Consider the following 21661-nt stretch of genomic DNA (forward strand, 5'->3'; position numbering starts at 1 on the left):
GATCATTTGATATGGCTAGAGCATTTTGTTGGATTTGTCCTTCTGTCATTTAATGTCACAGATAAAACGACGTTTCTTGTTGCCTCCATATATCCATCGCCTCGTTCCCACAACAACAGTCGAGTGACTCTTTCTCATCTTCGCCGTTCTGAACACCCGAGATCTATTTCACCCCAGCTCGATCCATGAAATCACGATATATGCTCTCATACCAGTGGATGTCATTGCAAATTCAGTTATATACTGGTGTCAAGCCATCCCCGACCTTATTCAAATCCTCCTTCTCCACCTCAATCTCCTTGCTACTAATATTTGCAATAACTCTTCTCGAAATCCATTCCTTGGCCGTCAATTCCCCAGCACCATCTTCATTAGCAAGCATCCCTTCACGTTTCAGCACCGCGCTCTTCGCTCCTCTAAGCTTCACATAATCCCCCGGCCTCACAAAATACAAAACTCCCAGCCGATCCAAATGAGCCTGGTCGGAAGGAGGAGCCACAACGCGATGGATGCTTGATTTCAAGAACCCATTCGAAAGAAACTGCAACGTATCCGCAACATTCACAGTCAACGACTCCGGATAAGGCTTGACATACCTCCACTCCCTACTCGGCGTCCTCACCTGCAGTGCCGCAATCGGCTGCCGAAACAACAGCGTCAAAGACCCAAAATCAGTATGTCCTTTCAACCAAATATTATCCAACGCTGCATTCTGCTCTGGCGTCCGGGCATGGTATTTCATATACCGCAAATAGCTCGAATTAACTTCATCATTCCTATGAAAATCGAGGAAATAATCCTCGGGTAACTCCAATACGATAGCAAAAAGCTGGAATAGCTTCGCTACGATCTCATCCCGGATATGAGAGCTGAATTTCTCGATTGCAGCCCAGTTTTTGGTGAGCACTGCAGGGTGAGGGCGCTCAATTTGCTGTCCGACAGACGGGATATTGTAAACTTCTGTATTCTCAGGAACCCCAGGCTTCACTTCTCGGAGCCCGAATGGTTTGTACCCGAAATACTCCCCCTTTTCAAGGTCTGCACGGAACTTTTTTTTTTCTGAGAGGGGCGAGTCGAAAAGTTCTCGAGCAATGTCGTAGTGGGTGTCTATTTCTTCTTGGCTAAGGCCGAAGTTGATTACGTAGATGAAGCCTGACTTGGTCAGCTCGGGACTTGGAGTTTTTGGGGGGGGATATTTGTTACTCACCGATATTTTTCAGGGCATCATAAAGTTGAGCGGCGAGCTTCTGTTTCCCTCCAGGGGTATCGAATAGGGAAAGATCTACAATGGCAAGATCCACCCAGTCAACTGGTTGATATTAGCTCATGCTCAACAAATAGTTAGATGTTGGTACAACATACGCTCTTCCTTCGACTCGGGGATTTTCGAATAAGCAGTTTTCGCTGCTACAGGGGATGATAGTTCTTGGGTTGTTGTCGAAGGCATCCTGACAACCTTGGTAGCTGAAGTTACGTATGTATATCACAGCTTTCTTCTTGGCTATTTCTTCCAAGTTCTGGCCCTTGGTGTTGTCCGTCGGTCTCGGCCCGGCCCCTTTCGCGTTCCCTTTTTTTTTGAGTGGAGCTAGCCAAGAGTCACTCCATGACTCGATAAGGAGACCGGAGCTACCCCGCCGGCCCGAGATTCTGCCGTAACCCACTCTTGTGTAGCGGATCTCATCCGTCCCGAGTCGATGACTTCTGGAATAACAAGATGCTGGATGAGGATTGTCTATGAAGTTTGTCGGTTCAATCTACTTTGAAATATTTGCGAAATTTGAGATCCATTGATAGTTCCCTATTGAGAAAATGGCTGAGCAAGATGCCTCCCCTCTGAGAAAATTCGAGAGTAGCAAGATGCAGCTTGAGTGGATTGTTCTCGTAGAAGACTTTCCAGGAAAAGAGCTTGAGCGTTTGGATGTACGACAGTGAGTGCCAAGTTCCATGAATACATTCCTTTTTGTGACGTCGAAGGTGCTGATGATATTCTGCAGCAAACACGTGGAGCACGTAGAGCCAAGACTTGACCCTGAAACTGGAGTTTATAAAATGGGAGGTATGAAAAAGGTCTCTAAGGAAATTCGAATTTGAAGACTGATTTTTAAAGGGATATTTCTACATGAGGCTCCGAAGGAAGGGGAGGCGATGAAGATCAGAGACGTGGCATCAGTCATCAAAGCCAACAGCGCTGAGGAGGCATTGGAGGAGGTCAAGTTAGATCCTTACTACACTCATGGGATATGGGATCCTAGCACGGTAAGTATTTAATCCTTACTTCGAGATTTGCAAGATCCAAATTCTAATTCGTTGCTCTTCAGATCAAGATTTTCCCGGTAAGCTCTGAATTATCAGGACTGGAATCAAGCTCCGCTAACAAGAAGCAGTTCATTTGTGCTGTACGAAACCCAGGAGGTTATCACGTACGAAAACCATAGGTTTTGTTGTTGCATATGATCTGCCAATGCCTGGATCTTCTTCCAATATCATGCAATTGTGAACTTCAATACCCCAGCCCCCTCCACGAAGTCCTAGGACAACAGGAGCTAAGAATGAAATACTTCTAGAAAGGGTAAACAAAATGGAAGTTTTCAAAATCCGTCATGTCTGCTTCTCCGCTCAGACGACTGGTCTCTTTGCACTCTTCATGAGTCAAGCCAAGAGCGGCCACCTTCTTCGCGCGGACTGTGTTCTGCCAAATGTCTGGACAAAACCTGGTCAGTACCGGATCCCCAAACTCTTTTCTGGTCATGGAATACTCACAATAGTACCGCCAAGTGAACATCAATACAGTCTCGACACCATAGAAGATATCGCAGAGCGTGAGTCCAGTGATGTATCTCGGTGCATCCTTGGTTTGAAATACCTGACCACCGATTGCATTGCTTGTACAGTAGGCAATGAAGAGTACCGCCGATGTGACTGATCATTCCGTCCTACCAGCAATGTTGGAAGGGAGAATTGTCCAAATGAGCAGTCCTGGTAAGTTTCCAGTTGCGGTCATGACGAACCTGCGCCAGCGAAGCCACAGGTGGCCGTTTTTGGGGAGGAAGGCCGCACAATCGTGCCTATAAATGCGGGGATGAGGCAGATTATCATGAAAATGAATGATTGATTGTCAAGTTCCAGCACTTCAAGATGAGGGGGTAGTGGGACACTTACATCTCAGATTGAGCCTTGTGAGTGTGCAATAGCCGACGAATAAGAAGCAGACAACGGACACGGCTTGCTGAGGTGCCTTTCCCTCTAGCAAAGTGTCAAGAGAAGCGAAGCCAAAGGATTTGTAGACCAGATTCCCGAATATGGTCGTACCACTGATCATATCGTATTTTCCACATTCGCAAAAAACAGAAGATATGTCTCAGGGTTCCGAAAGGTCGTTCGAAGTTGACCCCGCTTCCACTCGGATCTTTTCTGGCGATCAGAGCCCGTCTTGTTCCAGACTACTCTCGCAGCAGCCACCCTCTTCATACTCCCCGAAAGCCAGCTCAACATATGCGGTGTACCGAGAGCGAAGAACATCAGAACTGCAAGGGACATGCTCACCCCTCCGGGAAAGAAGGAGATGTTTCTCCAGGTGCGGGTCTTGATGGGCTCTTTTGAGCACGGAGTGCAGTGCCGTAGCAGATGAGATTGGTGATGACACTCATTCCTGCATTCCCGGTGCCCTGAATGATGGATCGATGTATGTGCTCGTCTGAAGTGTACGAAGCCCCGGTGATGGGCATGAGAGTCGGCGACACAGTACATTCTAGCAACCCTTGCAGAGAACGGAGAACCATGAGGCCGACCCAATTCTTTGCAAAACCAATGCAGAGCACAATGAGACCAGAAAAGATATATTAGACCGACGCTCAGAAATTAGAGACGGGATGAAGAAGAGATCGGAGGTACCCCAGAAGAAAATGACGACTCCAAGAACACGACAGGTGCAATTTCTGGAGCAGCCAATTTGCAGCAGCTTCAGCAACCAGATACGAGATATAGAAAATTGTTGTCAGCCCTGTTTTCAATCAGTACAAGTCAGAGCCTCTTAGTAAAAGACCTACAAGAGAATTGCTGGCCATGCATTCCGGTATCCGCTTGAACCCCGAAAACTGATTGAGTGCTAACGGCTGTTTTGTCTGTTTGTTGAGTGTGATAGCATACCTTTTTCTCACTCGATCAACACTGCACAAATCCAGGATGGGATGAATGGAAGCTTATCCGCATGAGAGCTAGAAGTCTCAAGTCAATCTTACGCAGCAATTTCTTGTACTCGGCATCTGTGTACTGTACTCCGGCTCTGCGTGCACGGTATCAAGATTCAAGTCGTCAACCGCTCCAACATTGATGGATGGAGCAATGGTCACTTTTTCTTCGGCGTTTGCTTTCCCAAGAATCTCCTCAGCTTCGATTGGGACGCTATACTGGGGCTTTTCAGAGGCCCTCTTGATGAAGTTCGAGATTGTGTGAGGTTCGCTGCTTCGTAGCTCCAGTATGCTCAACTCATACATATGAACTGTTCAACACTTATTTTGCCAAGACCCATTTCGCCTTCTTTATAAAAAGCCTAGCATATGTTGTTCCACTTAGCTTCTTCCCATCGAAGAGTGGGGAGATTCGAGGTTGAGAAGGACTTCCCCACATCGGCCGGAGCTTTAGCGGATTTGTCGGGCATTTTTGGATAATTGGGGATAGCTCCATGTAGCCTTCTGCATTCCAAAGACACTTCAACTCAAACAAGATCTTTGATATTATTCCATGTAACGGAACGGAACTTGATGCAGACTTGAGGGCACCAACGTTGACCCAAAAGTGGGGTGCGTACATCCCTCTCGATTCTTGCATGATCGAAATAGGTGACACCTTTGCGTTCAACAATTCAAAATTTCAACGGAAAAACTTCGTGGGTAATAAAAAGGGTTGAGATTCCCGACTCCTGTCTCAATCATTGAAGTAAGCGACCAACCACGCTCGAGTGCCACTGCAAGAGTTGACTGAGAGGCAGAGAGTCAACATGGGGAATACCCTCTCAGCATACGAGGAGAAGGATCATATCATAGACCTTGGTCATCTCGGGAGTATAAAAGGAGTACAATACGACAACAAAGCTCGTCGATATGCTGGGGTGCCGTACGCTCTCCCACCGACAGGCGATTTCAGGTGGCGCACCCCTCGCCCACTTCCACCTCACTTCAGCTACAACCAAGCCGATGGCAGCTCGTTAGATGGCTCGGAGTTTTATCCCGTTTGTCCTCAGCCAAAATTTTCTGCTGGACGAGAGCAGGATATTGACAGGGATACCTACTCGGAAGACTGTCTTCGTTTGAATATTTGGACACCAGTGCCAGAGCCTAACTCGGGAAAGAAGAAGTGGCCGGTTGTACTCTGGCTGCACGGAGGCTGGTTCCAGAGTAGGTAGTCTGGGTTATTTCTTCTCCTTCCAGATCGTTTTGGGAGCTGTAAGGCATGTTCCTCCTCCCAAACGATGTCAGCTGCTCTTGGATAAAACTCAATCCTCTCAAATCTATTTCAAAGAAGTAATGCTAACTCGGAAATCTTCCGCCAGTGGGAGACCCTGCTCAAGAGATTACCTTGAACCCAACAGAGCTCATTTCGACAGGCAAGTTGAACGCCATTGTCATCGGAATTGGATACCGATTGAACCTCTTCGGGTTCCTGGCTGGCGAGGCTCTGGAAGAGGAGAGCGGAGGAGAAACAGTTGGGAACTATGGGCTTTGGGATCAACGACTTGCCATGCAATGGGTGAAAGAGAACGTAGGAGCATTCAATGGAGATGAAAACAATATCACCCTTGGAGGACGTTCGGCCGGCGCCTATGGCGTGCAGGCCCAAACCATCTTTGACTTCCGTGTGAAGCCGTTCGACTCGTCGGGTCAACTCTTCCATCGCCTCTATATGTACTCGAACGCTATCCCTGCACAACGAAAGACAGCGAAGGAGGCCCAACCGCAATTCGATGAGCTTTGCCAATACTTCAAGATCGATCTCTCTCTTTCTGGACCGGCCAAACTTGCCGAGCTGCGGAAGATCGAGGCTCATGATCTCGTCAGCTCCATCAAGGACCTCAAGAATCACACTTTCCGTCCTGTGACGGACGGAATCTTCATTCACCCTGATATGCACCATTATCACACCGATGGTTCCTTCGCAGCGGAGTTCAAGAAACGGAAGCTGAGGTTGTTAATCGGAGAGGTTCTGAACGAAGAGACTTTATATGCAGCGTATAACGGACCAGAGCCAAATATCGAATCTCTTCGTCTGCAGATATCGAACTATTATGCTCCATCAACAACCGAGCGGATCTTGCAACACTACCCTTTGCCCACCTCCACTGAGAGGAAGGACTGGACGAGCCTTTCCGGGATCATTATTTCAGATGGGCAAGTCCGAGCTCCTTCGAGGTTCCTTGTGAATAGTCTGCTCACTCATGGAGTGAGTATTCGTGACGTTTGGAGATACAGGGTTGCATACCGACTATCATTTATTGACGACAAAGTCGCTCCAAGATCATATGGTGTTGCACATGGCATGGACAAACCTTTTTGGAAGTATGTGGATCTCCACGTTTGTGAAATCAAATGCTGACTAATTTTCACAGCTTTGCGATACTTCATAGACCAACTCCGGACGAACTGGTTATGATGGAAACGTGGATCAAGGATTTTGTTGCATTCGTGAACGACGATCGCAGCCGTGAGTATGGGACGACAGATATTAATGAGTTCAAAGTTGCGACTCCAGAGGGCAATATTAGGATACAGGAAGACACTAGATGGAACGAGCTCTTACAGCTGAGCTATGTATTTAGTGGGAATTGATACAGGCGGCTGGATATCTGAATAGGTTTATCGAATTTTGACAAAGTAGCGAGCAGTGACCCCACTGATGTTGGGGTTCGACGACCTAGAGTCAGGAGATAGCCACAATGCACATGAAGATGGAGCCAAAAAGTGCGATCACCCAGGTGGGCTTTGTGGCTGGAAGCATTCGCCAAAACAGCATTGCCGGTGAAGGCTCCCTGGTGCATCGATACTAAATCATACACAGTGATCTAGTAGAATATCCATGATCATATGTTCTAATTTTTAAAAAATTTCATGGCTCGCAAGTGGTAGCTTGATTCAATTGTCATCCAGAACGCAGCAATTTGATCCTTAAAATTTGCATAAGGCTTCTGAAAGGAGTTGGTAGCAGCCGGGCCACGCTGGATCATTGATCGAAACTTACCATTACAGCGGACTCTTACTGCTGAAATCATGAAGCTGCGCTTGTCTTCAGCTCGAGCCGCAAGTGATACGTTCGTAAATGGGGCTGATGCTTTAGCGAAAAGCTGAACGGGATAGGCGCGGATCCAAGACATGGACACGCTGGCATGGCTCCATATTGGCGAGAAGGATTCAGAGACAACTTTAAGCCATGCATGTGGGACGCTTGTTTCATCATGAAGTGTCCCCATCTTCGCGGGTCTTGAGGAGCCTAGAGACTAAAATAGGAGATCCTGCAGGAACTTTCTGCACGGGGATGCTGGAAAGGAGAGGCTCTTATTCTTGGGCTTCCGTTTTTGACGTTGCGCTGCACGCTTCACTGCATGTGGGACACATGAACGAGTACGCCATTGAAATAACCATGCCTCAGAAATGACTTGCGAAGCTGCAGCTTTCTCAACAGTCAGTGCACAGTCCCCCCATGGCCCCGAATGGCGCTTGCCAGATGATGGGATCGAGAGCCACATTGCTGTTTGCTTGCCAGGCTCTTCCATGAGCAGAGATGTCTGTTGTCAGATGCCCCGCGAAGAGAGAGAGAGGATCGGCCCAGGGGTAGCTCGGGCCAACTAGCGTCGCGCAAGCCGCTCCCAGGAATAAATTTAAACTTAAGGACCGAAGCTAGCCTAAACGGGACTACCGAGGAGCCAAGCCACCTCGCCCCAAAATCCGCCTGGCGAAGCAAGCTGATGGCAGCGGCACGACCTTCATGGCTTCAACCTTAATTTCACTGTCCAGCCTTGCTCTCCCACTCGGATGTCTCCATTTCATTCGCAGCGTTTCGTTGACGCTGGACGCTGTGCTGCTGGCCAATGACATCGGCTCGTCCGATGCCTCTTGTGCTCCCTCTCGATATCAGATAGGCTTCGCCGACCAAGTGGGAACACACGACGGCGCCGGTGGCTGCTTCTCCGTTTCCATTTCAGCCCTGCAGGTAGTCAGTCCATGTAGACCGCCGATCAGGCACAACAGCAAGATGCCGCATTTTGCTGGCTCAGTGGCTCGAGGGCTGGCTGGGGAGTCGACGATGCCTTGCGAAGCACTTTGTACTCCACAGTTACACGGCATCGTGGCGGTACGTCCCTCGCGGCTGGGCCTACAGTATTGTCTAGAAGTGCTAACCTTCTGCCGGTCAGCGCTCCAGTTGAAGCTAAGTCGACACAAGCTCCGACAAGCTTTTGACATGAATCAAAGATCTACTGCATGTCAGATCCCCCCGAAGTACCAGAGACGGGGTCTATATAAAGGAATGCTTCTGGTTCTGTCCCGTGGCTAAGTGGCGCGTTCACTGCCCGTGCCCGTGCCCGTTAGAGGTGCATGAGGAGCTCTGCCTCCACGATTCCCCTCCAGGCTCCAGTGTGCCGAAGGAGTTGCCTCAGTTTCTCTGTGCGTTTCTCCTGAAAATCAAGAGGTTTGAGTCGGTTCCCGATAATTTAAAGCCCAGCATGCTTCCTCGTGGGACCCCTGCTCCCACCAAAGGAAACAGTTGATCTTGACCAATCGTCTCAGTTTCCATTCCAACTAATTTACCTGCTGTACCCATGCGGAGCAGCCGCCTTGATGTATTGGCCAGCTGACTTGGAATAGAGCAGACCCCGTAATTGGGGATCAAATCTCATGACTTTTGAGTATTCAGCCTCGCCAGCTTCTGATGACATTCTGGTTGGTGAGCAGGGTCCACGAGTGGAGATTTCCCGTGCTGCAACAAGACGGGCGACTCTTCACGCAATGTTGCTGGCATAATCGATATTTCCGCTTTGTAACTGGACGCCCCTCCGAGCAGACCCAAGAGCAGAAATATAGACGCAAGAATCCGCCAATGTAAGCAGGATTGACGGTCGTACAGGAGGATCAGATTCCTGTCCCAGCTGGCATGATGCCGTGTGAAACCGAACATCTCAGAACTGTCTCTGATTCTAAACAGTAACTAATCGACATGGAATTGCCTTATCAGCCCCTAGGCTTGAGTGGCTTATGTGGGTTATTTGATACTCCATGCAGAATTCCATTTAGTGTCGGCAAGACTACCTTCGAGGAATTTGCCGAAGGCGCAGCTTTCTCGTGTTAGGGATGCCAAGAATCGACCCGGAAAGCATAACTACCAAATCAGACATAGTCATGACCAGCATAGATCCGTTCTATCTCAATTTGGTTCTGGCTGTGCACAAGAAGGCTTCCTCAAAGGATGCACCTGTATGCAAGAGCAACGTGAATGGTAAGATCGGGATTATTTCAGTGCTCAGGTGGTTTGTGTCCTCCCAGCCCTCGAAATACATATATCATCGCATGGCACTTTCCCGCTTGATGAAAAGCAACATCTTACCCAGGACAGGTACAGGAAAGACTCCAGGAAGCAACTGAAGAATACCATCGAGATGGAAACCAACATGCCCCAACGGCAATCGCCTATAACCACCACAAAGCCTCTCAAGCCTCGCAAGTTCAGATCATCATGCGATGCTTGTTCAGCATCCAAGGTCAAATGCGACCAACAGCAGCCTCAGTGTTTGCGTTGCATTAATCTCGGTGTTCATTGCAACTACAGCCCATCAAGGAGAATGGGCAAGCCACCAGCGTCTGCTCGCAAGCTCAAACCTTCTTCCAACTCATCTTCGGAAACTGAGCAGCAGGTCGAGTCTCATCCGACAAAGAAAAGACAGCTCTCTCCTCCTTCGTTCGCCAAGAAGAGTCAGATGGAGCCAACACCAGATCCATCTCAGTGTCAATTCGATACTACGGTAATGGATACGGACAACTTCATGTCAATCAACTGGCAAGACGACATTTTCGAGACTTCCGCATTCGGCATCCCAACCGCTGCAGACTTGCAACTTTCAGCAGATAATCTATTTGACCTATCGTTTGATTTCATGGGCGATTCGACTGCTCAACTGCCAAACAATTCTCAATTCGTCTTCAGCGACGATACCAGCGTTGATACAAGCCGATCTCAGAGCCACGAACCAATATTCGAAGTTCAGCAAGTACCGAAACAACTGCCTTCGCCAGCCAAGAACTTATCATTTTCTGACAAAGCTTCGCTGAAGTTGTGCACACATGACTTGGACCTCGTTCGCAACTCCATTCCAAGTCCATTCTCCCGTACGAATACGACCATCGATCAGGTCCTCATCAACAACAAAGCAGCCATTGAGAACGCAGATGCCCTTCTGGCATGTTCCTGCTCGGACAATTCCCACTTCGCCATCACCCTCGCTCTTATCTGCAACAAGATCCTAGGCATGTACGAAGACGTGATTAAGGCTGCAGCAACTGCCTGCATCTCACCAGCCAGCGGACGTCGACGTTCAGGGCCAGGTGTTGGCATCACTGTTGGAGCCTACAAGATGGATGCAGAAGATGAAGAGAGAATGCGGATACAGATCGTCGTCAACGAGTTGAGGAAAGTAAAGGGTCTTGTGGATAAATACGCTAATAAGTATTGCAAGAAGGGGCAAGCTGTCGAGGCAGGGGAGGGGATATACTCGGCGTTGGAGGCGTTTTTGAGGTCAAGATTGACGACAACACTGCAGGAGCTTCTGGGGAAGCTCGAGGGATAAACTTCTTTCTTTTGTTCATCCCCTTCTCCTTTCGTGTTCATATACCCTGGTTTCTTTGGATACATTGTACCTGCATCTTGGCAGGATGTATGTTTGCTCTTTCTCTCTCTAGGTAGTTTATGAATTATTGAAAGTCACTCCGCAGCCGAAGAGTCTTCAGAAGCTCTCGAGTCAGTCCGGTTACATAAATTCCCTGAGGTTTGACATGTTTTCCAAGCTTGCAGACTTTTGGTCACAAGATTTGACGGTCCGTTTTAAGGTGTGACAACCCGAGCCTCTGAGCCCTGTCTTCTCCGACACCCACCCAGTTATTGTTGAGTCACAACGGCGATCCACATCACCCCCACATACCTCATTGGACGCCTTTGTATTCCCACACGGTCTTCCGCTGTTCAAGGTCAAGTGAAAAACCACGTGTCCAGCACCCGTTCAGCGCGCCCAAAATAGGTCACACGGCAAATACGGGCTTTGCCATGTGAGCGGGATCCCTCAGCCCCCACCAAAAGAACAAAAAGCCCCCCTCGTTTCAAGTGATTTTGTAACCGCGAATTACAACCAGTTTTGGAAATTCAGATAGGAAGTAGGATGGAGAATGCCTTGACCTAAGGATGGAGGCGGAAACAGTTCGGAATGAGGGAGAGAAGCGGGAAAACGATCGAAATAAGCTATTACTTGGATGCATGCTGATTAGGGCTTTATTAGCTCTAGCGATTGGAGGCTGTGTGCGATGTGGCCAATTAGGGATGCTGCCAATTCCCGATAAGCTTGAGGCTGAGAGCGAGCAAAAAATGAAGTTGGCGATACATTTCGGGCAGATCGTGAGAACTAACGTCTTAAGGGCCATAGATATTAGTCAGATGCCGGAAGTGCTCTTCCTCATTGTGCGAAGATGGCGATGTCCCTACTCATCCCCTGTTTCCGAAAGTTTACATCGCCATCTTCGCACAATGAGGAAGAGCACTTCCGGCATCTGACTAATATCTCATTATTGAAATATCTCAGCTAGCGCTAACTTCCTGGTCGGCAGTCTACCTTTCCCGGCATTCAAGAATATTCGGGTGACGGATGCCACAGTATACACCGACTGAAATGCGGGCGGCCCTTTTAATTTTGGCGAGCGACCCCTTTTCCAGGGCGGATTTTAGCGAGCACGTCGGGGGTCAGCAACTTTCTGCAGTCGGTGAAATCTGCTTGCCTGTCGCTCAGCTTGAACTTTCTTCCATTGTAGTCTGCATACTAAATAAATCAAAGGAGAAGCGTATTAAATTCCCTTGAACTACCTTGTCACTTTGGTCCGAGAAAAAAGAGTTTTTGAGGCCGGATATCGTTCGGTTGCCGAGAGGAGGCTTCCCTTCGCTGTTCGATCACTCAGTAAGCCGGTTGTATGTAGGACTGGAACCCGAATGTTTCGGTTTCACCGGTGCAAATACCCCTGAAAATAGAGAATAAATATATTATTCTTAAGAGAGACCTGAGGGTAAGAGCTCAAGAGACAATTGTGCTCCTGTTTTATCACTTGATACCCCCTGATTCGTTCAAAAATGCCTCCACCATACATCGTTGGTGAGCCTACACCTAAGCAAGGTGAACACCACACATCAATCAATGCATTGTGGAATTTGAAGTGGAAGAAGCGGGTAAGGTTTTCCCCAGTGAATTGACATGCAACATGGACGCCGAGCTGTAGCTGACAGCCGGTATCTTCAGGCTGGACTAGGAATATATCCCTTCACAGAAGGAAAACTAGAAGACTTGGAAGAAGTCTTTGCTCATTTTGAAGAGGTATTTAAAATCATCCTCAGCATCATTTTGTCGTTGAATGTCAGTTAGCCAACGCGAAAATAGAACGATCTCAAACCTCCGTACAACTTCGAAGAATATAGCAAGCCATTCTTCCCAGTTGCAGAAAAATTAGAAAATCAAGCTAAAGAGGAAGAAGAAGAAGGCAACATCGAGAAAGCTCGTGAGTTGTGGCTTCGTGCTGCGTGTGTCTGGCGGACTGCCAGACAGCCTTGTCCGATGGCACCGAATCAACACATCGCATGGTCCCGCCAGAAGGTTGCGTTCTACAATGGATCCAGGTCAGTAGTAATAACAATCTTAATGGCGAATACTTTCTGACGGGACATGACTAGACTTCATGATGCTCCATTAAGAGAATACCTCATCCCACATTATCACGCCAAGCCCGGCACCAAGGAAATGTACACTTCAGTCCCAGTCAGTGTCCGCCTTCCACTCGGTGCCAAACCTGGACAAAAATTCCCCGTTGTAATGACTATCTATGGTCTTGATGGCTACCGCACAGAGCATACTCGCTCCTCAACCTACCACACCACGAATGGATTTGCCTCCATCGGGGTCGAAATTCCAGGAACAGGGGATTGCCCAGCAGACCCAAATGATCCCACTTCTCCGGATCGCCTATGGAGCAGTGTTTTGCAGTGGATTCATCAGCAACCATGGGTTGATACTAAGAAAGTCGTTGCGTGGGGTGTGAGCTGTGGCGGATATTATGCCATGCGCATTGCTCACACCCACAAAGATATGTTGGCTGGCGTGGTAGCTCAAGGTGGAGGTTGCCATCACATGTTTGATCCCGAGTGGCTGGAGGTTGCTAGTCATATGGAATATCCATTTGAGTACGTATCACTTCTTCAGCCTTTTCACCTCGTTAGCTCTCGTTGACTGATCAAACCCACAATGCAGTCTTACACAAGTCCTCGCCCTCAAATTCGGCTACGACGACGTAGAGAAGATGAAAATTGACTCAAAGTCCCGGTTCTCCCTCCTAGAAAACGGAATCATAGACGAACCCTCATGTCGCCTTCTGCTCATCAACGTGAGCCAACCTCCTTTAACCCCTTTTGATCTCGCTAAATGGAACAGGGCATGCTTGACGAGCTTTTCCCGATCGAAGATTCGATGCTGATGATGCAACATGGAAGTATCAAGGAAGCACGTTTCTTTGAGGGGATTAAGCATATGGGTGAGCCGTATGCGATGCCGATGGCTATTGAGTGGGTTGCGAATTTGTTCAAGGGGATTCAGTCTGATGGTTGAGGGTTCTTCGTGATGTCTGGAATTCAAGAGACTGCTTCTGTATAGACGTTTTTGTGCAGGTTAGGGACATCATTCTCGACAACGGATCTTTTCGGCCCAAAGGCTTTATCGCCGAAGCAAAATAGGGGTCGTCGCTTAAAAAGTCAACTCTCCTCTCCCCAGCGTCGATTGTCACCTCCTCACCCGAGTGACCAAAAGTGACCAAAAAGATAACAAAGAAATAGTGATTATGTTTATTTTTTTTCGGGGGGTTGGCTGGTCTCGAACCAGCAATCTCACTGAGTTGCCCAACCAAGTTTTATTCGAATCTCGCTTGAACCTCAAGTCTAGGAGCAAAAAGCTGAAGAACAATTCAACTCTTTTCACCTCCCACTCCTCACCTGCTTGCATACTCATCCTCGACATGGCATATCCCCAAAAACGTCGATTTGGCTTGTTGAATTGATCTCATACTTTGGAGTCATTGCCCTTTTTCTTTGTCCTCTCACAAGATATTCGTCGAATAATAATGAGGATTATTTGTATCGGCTGCAAAAACAGTGACTTTCCAGTCACCTTTGTGAATCCCGCCTTCTCCAAACTCTGTTTACCCAACCATATATAAAAGATTGAAATATTTAGATCTGCAAATGTATTTCATCCTAACCAAAATGCCTACCTCCAGCGGCAGGTACGCAACCCTCTTCGAAGAAGGCCCGGGCTACATCCTCAACAGACCACTGAGGCATGGATCCCAAGGAGAAGTCTCCCTTGCCATCTCTCTCAGAGACGGTAAATCCTACGTCCGCAAAAAGCTATGGCGCGGCGACTTCTCCCGGGAACTTCCCTTCTACAACCGCATCCCCACTTCCATGGCCCCGGAGCCAATCGCCAGAAAAGTATACACTCAACCTAAAGGCAATGCAACGATCTTTCAGTGCGGCAATGGAGACGATTTGCTGCACTTCGAAAGCAAAGTTACCAATGCTGGATGGAAGTTTCCTGAGGTAATGTAGTAGACAGTCATCGAGAAGATGTACGAGATTCTGGCGTTCATGCAACATGGCTAGAGATGCGAAGATGGTGTCGTTACGGTTGAAATGAATTGGAATCCAATCATTCATCATGCTGTGCACGAAGGGAACATCTTCCTTCGCCGGGAAGACGATGATGATTTACTGCCCTCTACTCGCTTGGGAGACTGGGGGCTAGCATCCGCGGTCGAAGGGCATGCTGATATCAATGGACGAGTGCTGGTCGATTCAGAGACTCTGAATCGTGATCTCGCGCATGTCATTTAGTACAAGCTCCGTCAGCAGAATGATGCGTGTCCTGGAAAGTTCGAGAAAAAACACGGCCCTATCCATGAACTCCGGAAACTTCGAAGAGAGGCAAGGAAACTTGCGAAACGAGACAAATAATTACCTGCTACAAAGTACGTGGCCGAAAGGATATGCCCGATGGCTAGGCCAATTATCAAGAAATTGCAAGATGAAGATCCTGCGGACTTGAGAGGGATTCCATCCTTGGTGCTGCGAGCGCCCTGACCTTCATGGGAGATGAGCAGAGCAGAGAGAGCATACTTCGTCACTGGGCAAGAGTGGAAAATCATAGGAAGTTCATTGAGAAACCGTGGGGTTGGATTGATGTTGAACAGCTTCCTCGTAGTATCCCCTGGCGCACTGGCCCACAGCGGGACTCAAGAGCGTGAAGGACAAGGAGAGATCTGGAGTTCACCTGTTTCAAACAATGGAACAAAGACTTTCTTTCGTGCGTTTTGAAAAATCTAGTCGGCCGCAAAATTTACGAATAAATTTTGTTCCCTTATTGTTCTCGGACAAGAACATTTATTCACAGACATCCGTTTATTTAAAGACACCACACGACTCCGTTCTGTCTTCTTCCCCACAACCATCAACATTTCCCCAATTTTGGTATCTCTCGACTCCACTAATTCAACCTTTTCAACCAAAGACTCTACTCAACATCACAGCCATGCCTGGAAAGCACGGTGGCTACTGTCCATGTGACTTCCGCTACATCCCCGACAGTACTGGGTATACGTGCGAAGGAGGCCAACACAGACTTACTAAAGCTGGCGAAGAGTGGTACGAAAGTGAGAGCAAGCGTCGACAAAAGATCATGGATGATTAGGATAAGTAGCGAGCTGCCGATATCAAGCGCTAGAAAGAAAATCAGAAGGAGCGAGAAGCTGAAGCTTGTCGCTGAGGGGACAGAGAACGAGAGAACGAGAGAGAGCGCCAGAAGGAGAGAGGGCGTCAGAAGGAGAGAGAGCGTCAAAAGGAGAGAGAGCGCCAGAAGGAGAGAGATCGGGAAGTTTGGCGAGTCCAAGAGGAAGAGAAACAGAAGTCTGACCTTGAGAACGAAAGGCGAGAAGCTTTGGCTCGTGTGAGAGGTAATCTTGAGGCACCACCTGCTACTGTCGCATCTTCGTCTCGGGGCGAGAGAAGAGCCCGAGCCCCACCTCCTGAGGAGCCGGTTGATGAACTAGACGCCAATCCGATGGCCATGCCGTGGTTGGGGACTCCTGGCCCTGCCGAGAAGGTGCGGGAACAGGAGCTCGTCCGTGCAAGAAAGCCGAACAAGCCGCAGGAATAAAGTATCAATTTGACATACCCCCAGGTACGTTCTCGGTAGAGGATTCTATACCTACCAGTCTTGTCATCATCCATTGCAGAATGCAATCTAGCAAATGGGATAAAGATCCCTTCCATAAAAATACGATAAGCATATCAAGAAAACCCAGTGCTAAACTTCTGCCCTTGCAGTACAAAGTAAATAAGTGAACGAATGGGACATTGTGTATTCTATAAGCCATTGAGGTGTTCTTTCTAAAATACTTAACGCACGGCTTTCTATCATGATAATAGTACTGTTCACTTCGAAAGGTACCTCTAAAGCCTGGCATCCACAGGTTTCAGACCATCGCCCATCCGTTGAATCTGCCCTGCATAATACATAGAACCATAGCCGCCTCCCATGATTTTCACGGGCAAGAGCCAGTGCAAATAGCTGTAAAACTTGGGTAGAATGACCGGCTTCAAGCTCACTGTCGCATCTACATCCTTGATACTCTCATTCAGGATGATCTCCCTGGGCAATCTAGGTAGCACAGCAGCAGGTCGTGCAAGTCCAATCATATCGCAGCCACCAGACTGAAGTGCTGCTTCCATGCCGATTCGAGTCCTGAATCCACCGGAGACAATGAGTACAACTTTGGGAAAGTGGACCCGAATCATTTGAGCGAAAGAGAGGAAGAACGATTCTCGTTGTAGTGTACTTTGTTTCTCCTTAGTAGGGGCTGTGATTGAAGACGTTTCGTTTTGTTGCGCCATCTTTGGGTCTTCGTATGTTCCACCTGAGATTTCAAGGAAATCTATTCCTGCTTCGACGATCAAGCTGATCTGTTCTATCGTGTCGGCAAGGGAGTCGCTGGATGATGCGTCAACACTGTTGAGCTTGATGCCGATGCAGAACTCTTTGCTGGTTGCCTGTCTGACACGACGAATGATCCGAAGCACAATCTCGGCTCTTTTGGCTGGAGAGCCTCCGAAACCATCTGTTCTCTGATTCGTCTTGGGTGATAAGAACTGTGCGAGCAGATATCCATGAGCTCCATGAAGCTCCACTCCTTTAAACCCAGCCTGGAAACTCAGCTTTGCGCCAGCAACAAACTGATCGATGACAAGACTGATGTCATCTTCAGTCATTGCTTTTGGAGTTCCGAATAACAGGGAAGAAGCCACTCCGGCAAGTAAACTGCTGCCAAAGTTCAACTTCACCGCTGATGGAGCAAGATTCTTTGTAAAGAATCCACGTTGACCTGCTCCAAGTGGCGATTGTCTTCCAGGGTGATTGAGTTGGACGACTGTTGGGGTTCCATTTTCTTGGCAGGTAGATGCCCACCCCTTCCAGATTTTTTCAACGTCGCCTGAGGACGAAGATGACAGAACGTCCATAGGCCCTCCTAGGTACTGTTCAGAAACCTGGACATTTCCTGAATAGATTGTCAATCGGGATGATTTCCTTGGATATGGAATGAATTGTATACCTGTCAACAACATACCCCAACCGCCTTTAGCCCATTCCTTGTACGCAACCAGCATCTTGTCATTTGGGTCATGTGCTGGGGCCGGGGCCATTGACTCGGCCATCGCAGCCTAGAGTTTGTCAATCAAGAGCTACGATGTTTGAAGTATCAACACCTGTTGTCACGAGAGCGATAACATACCTTGACAAGCCGATTCGGCAGACGGAGGTCGCAAGGGAGAACGATTTCTTGTGAGATCAACATCCTAAGGTAAGTGAAACACGATTACTCTGCTGTGTTAAATATCGCTGCGATGGTGGGGAGAGAAAATATATAATGGGAGGTTATCTTCATGAGATTCGCCCCGAGGTCAGGGAATGTACTATCTTAGTCTTTAGAAGTATTACAAAGCAGCGAATTTCCTAACAGCCCACTCCGAGATACTGAGACGAGGTTGGCGTGACTTTGCCACAGGTGTCGAGACCGGATTCGGCCATGCACGGTGAAAATGAAACCAACTTGACCGATCGGAGATGATATGAGCCGAGCCATTTGAAAGGTAAAAAGGTTCAAAAGTGAAAAGTCACCGAGAGTAGTGGCCCAGGGGGGACCTTGTTGCTTTCTATGGAGAGGAGTCTGTCCGTATCCGTGCCGAGGTTGCACTTGCAGCTTCTCTGAAATTTCCGGAGTCTGGAAAAAATCCGAAAATCCTGTCGCACAACGAAATTCAAGAATAAGTCGAGAAGACATGTAGAGCAAAAGACTGCCATGATTGAGTCTTGTGGGCATTTCGCAATGATGAATTTGATAACAAGTCTACTGAAATCATTTGCATTGTACTTGGAAAATGGGGAAAGATATGTCTGGTATCACGTGCAGACTTAGCTCATGCTCTACCTAGAGCTTACCTCCAGCAGAAAACTCACCTCCATGTGGAAACTAGAAGCAAGTTACTCACTTGAGTTAATCTAGACTTTCTAACGATGAGATGACACTGAGATGATCTCTCAGGAAACGAAACGATTTCAATGTACCGCAAAGGTCACGTGGAATAAGCAGCCACTGGCAGCCCTCCCGTCTTTTAGGAGCTAGTGCTGAAGTGGATTAGTCACTTGCCCGCTTAGCGAGTCTCGCACATACCTAAACTTTTCAAAAAATCCTCCATCCCCCTCCTACGACGACACTCGACAACATCGAACTCAACCGCCATCATGGGTAGAGGACCGTAAGTGTACCTGTCTTTACTTCCAATTGTCATTGCAGCCGCAGAAACGAGCTCGAGATATCGCAAAGGTCGAAGCTGCAAATTCCGATGTGGTCAATTCGAGATTTAAGTTCGCACGCTCAACGAGGAGCTTGCGCCTTTCATGGCATTGCTTCAATCTCATGAGGGGCATCTCGAGCCGTTTCCTTGCAATCCCATCTCCAGGCTTCTGTTGGACCAGTATGCTAATTATGCTTCTCGAACAGAAAGAAGCATCAAAAGCGCTTGAGCGCGCCATCACATTGGCTTCTCGACAAACTCTCTGGTGCATACGCTCCTCGTCCCTCTGCCGGTCCCCACAAGCTCCGCGACTGCATGCCGCTCATCGTCTTCATCCGAAATCGACTAAAGTATGCTCTCAACGCTCGCGAGACCAAGGCAATTGTCATGCAACGCTTGATCAAGGTTGATGGCAAGGTCCGCACCGATGCCACATACCCCGCCGGCTTCATGGACGTCATCAGCATCGAGAAGACCGGCGAGCACTTCCGTCTTGTCTACGACACCAAGGGCCGCTTCACCGTTCACCGAATCCAGTCCGAGGAGGCGGAATACAAACTTGGCAAAGTCAAGAGAGTTCAGTTGGGCAAAGGCGGAATCCCATTCTTGGTCACGCACGATGCGAGAACGTAAGTTCTGTCAGACATCATTCAGCCGTTGGTCCAAGCTTTGGTCGAACCACCCCGAACGAAATGCTAGATCAACGGTTGCTATACCCAAGTCCCCAGAAATGCTGACGAAATTTTGCTTGTGTAGTATCCGTTACCCTGACCCAGCCATCAAGGTCAATGACACCGTCAAGATCGACCTCGCAACTGGCAAGATCACCGACTTCATCAAGTTCGACACTGGTGTCATCGCCATGGTTACTGGTGGCCGTAACATGGGACGTGTTGGTGTCATTACCCACCGAGAGCGTCACGATGGAGGCTTCAACATTGTGCACATCAAGGATGCCATAGACAACTCTTTCGCTACGCGTGAGAACAACGTCTTTGTGATCGGTTCAGAGAAGCCGTGGATCTCTCTGCCAAAGGGCAAGGGTGTCAAGCTCACAATTGCAGAGGAGAGAGATCGCAGACGTGCGCATGCCATTGCAGGCCACTGAGCGTATTCTTCCAGCTCTGGGTTTGAGGATGGTCTTCATGGGATGGGGTATTTGGGCTTTACTGTGCTTGGAAGATTCCCGCAAAAAGGGTGCAATAAGTAGCAGAGCATTATAGTAGTGAAGAACCAATACGACCAAGTGTAAAAAGCCTAGCGTGTCCCAGAACCCAAGTCTCCTTTCCGATCGGAGGCGCCCTAATCCTCTGCATCCTCGGTGAAGATCTGCAACCCCTATGTTCTAGAAAGGAAGCCCTCCCCAAAGCCCACCAAAAGTCGAAAACCACGAATAGAGGAGGAGCCCACGCCCCAGGATCCCCAGATGCGATCGATGACCCCCATCAGTATCCCGGTCACAGCTCGTAATGCCCCTGCAGTCGCTCAACGCCATGAAGTGTCAGGATGCATACCGCGGGGCCTTTGATCGTCACGAGGCCGTCTTGTGTGGAGGTGAGGGTTTTCCGGGTTCGTTAATCGGTAAAGGGGTGCATGGCTAGGCTCTTTGAAACGAGGTGGTGGAAGCTGGAGGCGGTGTTGATCGGGTCAGATCATATTCTTGCGGGTCCTCGGAACGGTGAAGTGCTCTCGGGTAGTTTTCATGAGGTAAGAGACTCGAGCCGAAATGAGGGGTGCAGGCCATTTTTTGCTACTTACGGCTGCGAACATGACCGTGAGGGGAAGCTGAGCACGAGGTCTCTTCTTGCTCATCTTCAGGTGTCAGGATGAGTAAAAGAATTGCCAGAGTTGGCTGCGTGCTGACGGGTTCGGAAAATTGTCGTGTGATGTCTTGGGTCTGGGCATTGGATCATTCTGCTGGGAATGAAAGGCTTGATGAGGCTTACAGGATTACTTGGGCATGGTCGTAGGTGGTATCTGTATCACGTATTACTGCAGAGTGATAGAGCCCGAGGTGACGTGGGGGCAACGTCGATGGTTGCACATTGGATACTTGGCTGGTGGTGAGTTGAGCCATGAAGACGTTGACCATGTTGAATGCTTTATTAATCTATGCCCACGGCCGAATTCGGTCGGCTTCTGAACCTTCAACTACGGGAAGATGGTGATATCTCACATGCGATTACCAAAGGCCCTTGAGTTGCGGGATAATGGTTGTAAATGAGAGATAAAGAAAAGAGTGGGATACCTTTTGTATGGATGCCAAACGTGACGGGAGGGGACAACAAGGAGATGAGGATAGTGCCACACTGCATACAAATAATGGTTGAATCGGAACAGAAAGCCTACCGCCATTTGGATCTGGATGGCCTTATGCGGCGTGCCCAATCGAGCTGGCACGAGGGAGAGGTTGGAGGGGTATAAAAACATGTTGAGATCCTCCTCCTGGGTGACCCCTACCTACGATCACTACTTAAAG

At 48.6% G+C, this 21661-nt stretch overlaps 10 protein-coding genes across 10 annotated transcripts; 7 read left to right on the forward strand and 3 right to left on the reverse strand.

Moving 5' to 3' along the window:
- Positions 1–232: 232 nt before the first annotated feature.
- Positions 233–1447, reverse strand: K444DRAFT_631678 (Clavaminate synthase-like protein; the record flags this gene model as incomplete). The annotated part of the gene is made up of 3 exons (XM_024883400.1): positions 233–1152; positions 1208–1309; positions 1363–1447. 3 exons carry the CDS (start codon positions 1445–1447, stop codon positions 233–235), a joined length of 1107 nt encoding a protein of 368 aa, XP_024734380.1.
- Positions 1448–1588: 141 nt separating this feature from the next.
- K444DRAFT_28166 (uncharacterized protein) lies at positions 1589–2498 on the forward strand. Its single transcript, XM_024871565.1, has 5 exons — positions 1589–1928; positions 1995–2056; positions 2108–2256; positions 2319–2333; positions 2385–2498. Exons 1-5 carry the CDS (start codon positions 1810–1812, stop codon positions 2433–2435), a joined length of 396 nt encoding a protein of 131 aa, XP_024734381.1. The 5' UTR covers positions 1589–1809; the 3' UTR covers positions 2436–2498.
- Positions 2499–2560: 62 nt separating this feature from the next.
- Positions 2561–4519, reverse strand: K444DRAFT_653830 (uncharacterized protein; the record flags this gene model as incomplete). The annotated part of the gene is made up of 9 exons (XM_024885900.1): positions 4408–4519; positions 4167–4282; positions 4047–4121; positions 3969–4000; positions 3642–3794; positions 3347–3582; positions 3160–3311; positions 2761–2919; positions 2561–2700 (listed from the first exon to the last, which is right to left on the reverse strand). Exons 1-9 carry the CDS (start codon positions 4491–4493, stop codon positions 2561–2563), a joined length of 1149 nt encoding a protein of 382 aa, XP_024734382.1. The 5' UTR covers positions 4494–4519.
- A 200-nt stretch (positions 4520–4719) lies between these two features.
- On the forward strand, positions 4720–7071 carry K444DRAFT_28194 (alpha/beta-hydrolase). The gene is made up of 5 exons (XM_024871570.1): positions 4720–4935; positions 4988–5393; positions 5549–6383; positions 6441–6551; positions 6602–7071. The coding sequence occupies exons 2-5, from the start codon at positions 4997–4999 to the stop codon at positions 6819–6821; spliced, it is 1563 nt and encodes a 520-aa protein (XP_024734383.1). The 5' UTR covers positions 4720–4935; positions 4988–4996; the 3' UTR covers positions 6822–7071.
- A 2330-nt stretch (positions 7072–9401) lies between these two features.
- K444DRAFT_28233 (uncharacterized protein) lies at positions 9402–11088 on the forward strand. The gene has a single exon (XM_024871579.1). The coding sequence runs from the start codon at positions 9641–9643 to the stop codon at positions 10823–10825; it is 1185 nt and encodes a 394-aa protein (XP_024734384.1). The 5' UTR covers positions 9402–9640; the 3' UTR covers positions 10826–11088.
- Positions 11089–12366: 1278 nt separating this feature from the next.
- K444DRAFT_592821 (alpha/beta-hydrolase) lies at positions 12367–14052 on the forward strand (the record flags this gene model as incomplete). Its single annotated transcript, XM_024878268.1, has 6 exons — positions 12367–12462; positions 12533–12607; positions 12671–12906; positions 12961–13467; positions 13535–13667; positions 13715–14052. 6 exons carry the CDS (start codon positions 12367–12369, stop codon positions 13886–13888), a joined length of 1221 nt encoding a protein of 406 aa, XP_024734385.1. The 3' UTR covers positions 13889–14052.
- Positions 14053–14538: 486 nt separating this feature from the next.
- K444DRAFT_631684 (uncharacterized protein) lies at positions 14539–15168 on the forward strand (the record flags this gene model as incomplete). Its single annotated transcript, XM_024883401.1, has 3 exons — positions 14539–14558; positions 14604–14874; positions 14938–15168. The coding sequence occupies 3 exons, from the start codon at positions 14539–14541 to the stop codon at positions 15166–15168; spliced, it is 522 nt and encodes a 173-aa protein (XP_024734386.1).
- A 526-nt stretch (positions 15169–15694) lies between these two features.
- K444DRAFT_691535 (uncharacterized protein) lies at positions 15695–16486 on the forward strand (the record flags this gene model as incomplete). Its single annotated transcript, XM_024887797.1, has 2 exons — positions 15695–15983; positions 16107–16486. Coding segments are annotated over 2 exons (669 nt in total), but the record flags the coding sequence as incomplete, so codon positions are not given.
- Positions 16487–16680: 194 nt separating this feature from the next.
- On the reverse strand, positions 16681–18182 carry K444DRAFT_653833 (NADH:flavin oxidoreductase/NADH oxidase-like protein; the record flags this gene model as incomplete). The annotated part of the gene is made up of 3 exons (XM_024885901.1): positions 16681–17885; positions 17940–18048; positions 18120–18182. 3 exons carry the CDS (start codon positions 18180–18182, stop codon positions 16783–16785), a joined length of 1275 nt encoding a protein of 424 aa, XP_024734388.1. The 3' UTR covers positions 16681–16782.
- Positions 18183–19129: 947 nt separating this feature from the next.
- On the forward strand, positions 19130–20290 carry K444DRAFT_631687 (putative 40S ribosomal protein S4-B; the record flags this gene model as incomplete). The annotated part of the gene is made up of 3 exons (XM_024883402.1): positions 19130–19143; positions 19389–19811; positions 19939–20290. The coding sequence occupies 3 exons, from the start codon at positions 19130–19132 to the stop codon at positions 20288–20290; spliced, it is 789 nt and encodes a 262-aa protein (XP_024734389.1).
- Between the last annotated feature and the right edge of the window lie 1371 nt (positions 20291–21661).

This window comes from Hyaloscypha bicolor, assembly GCF_002865645.1.
Source record: "Hyaloscypha bicolor E unplaced genomic scaffold K444scaffold_116, whole genome shotgun sequence".
In the NCBI taxonomy this organism is placed as follows: Eukaryota; Fungi; Ascomycota; class Leotiomycetes; order Helotiales; family Hyaloscyphaceae; genus Hyaloscypha; species Hyaloscypha bicolor.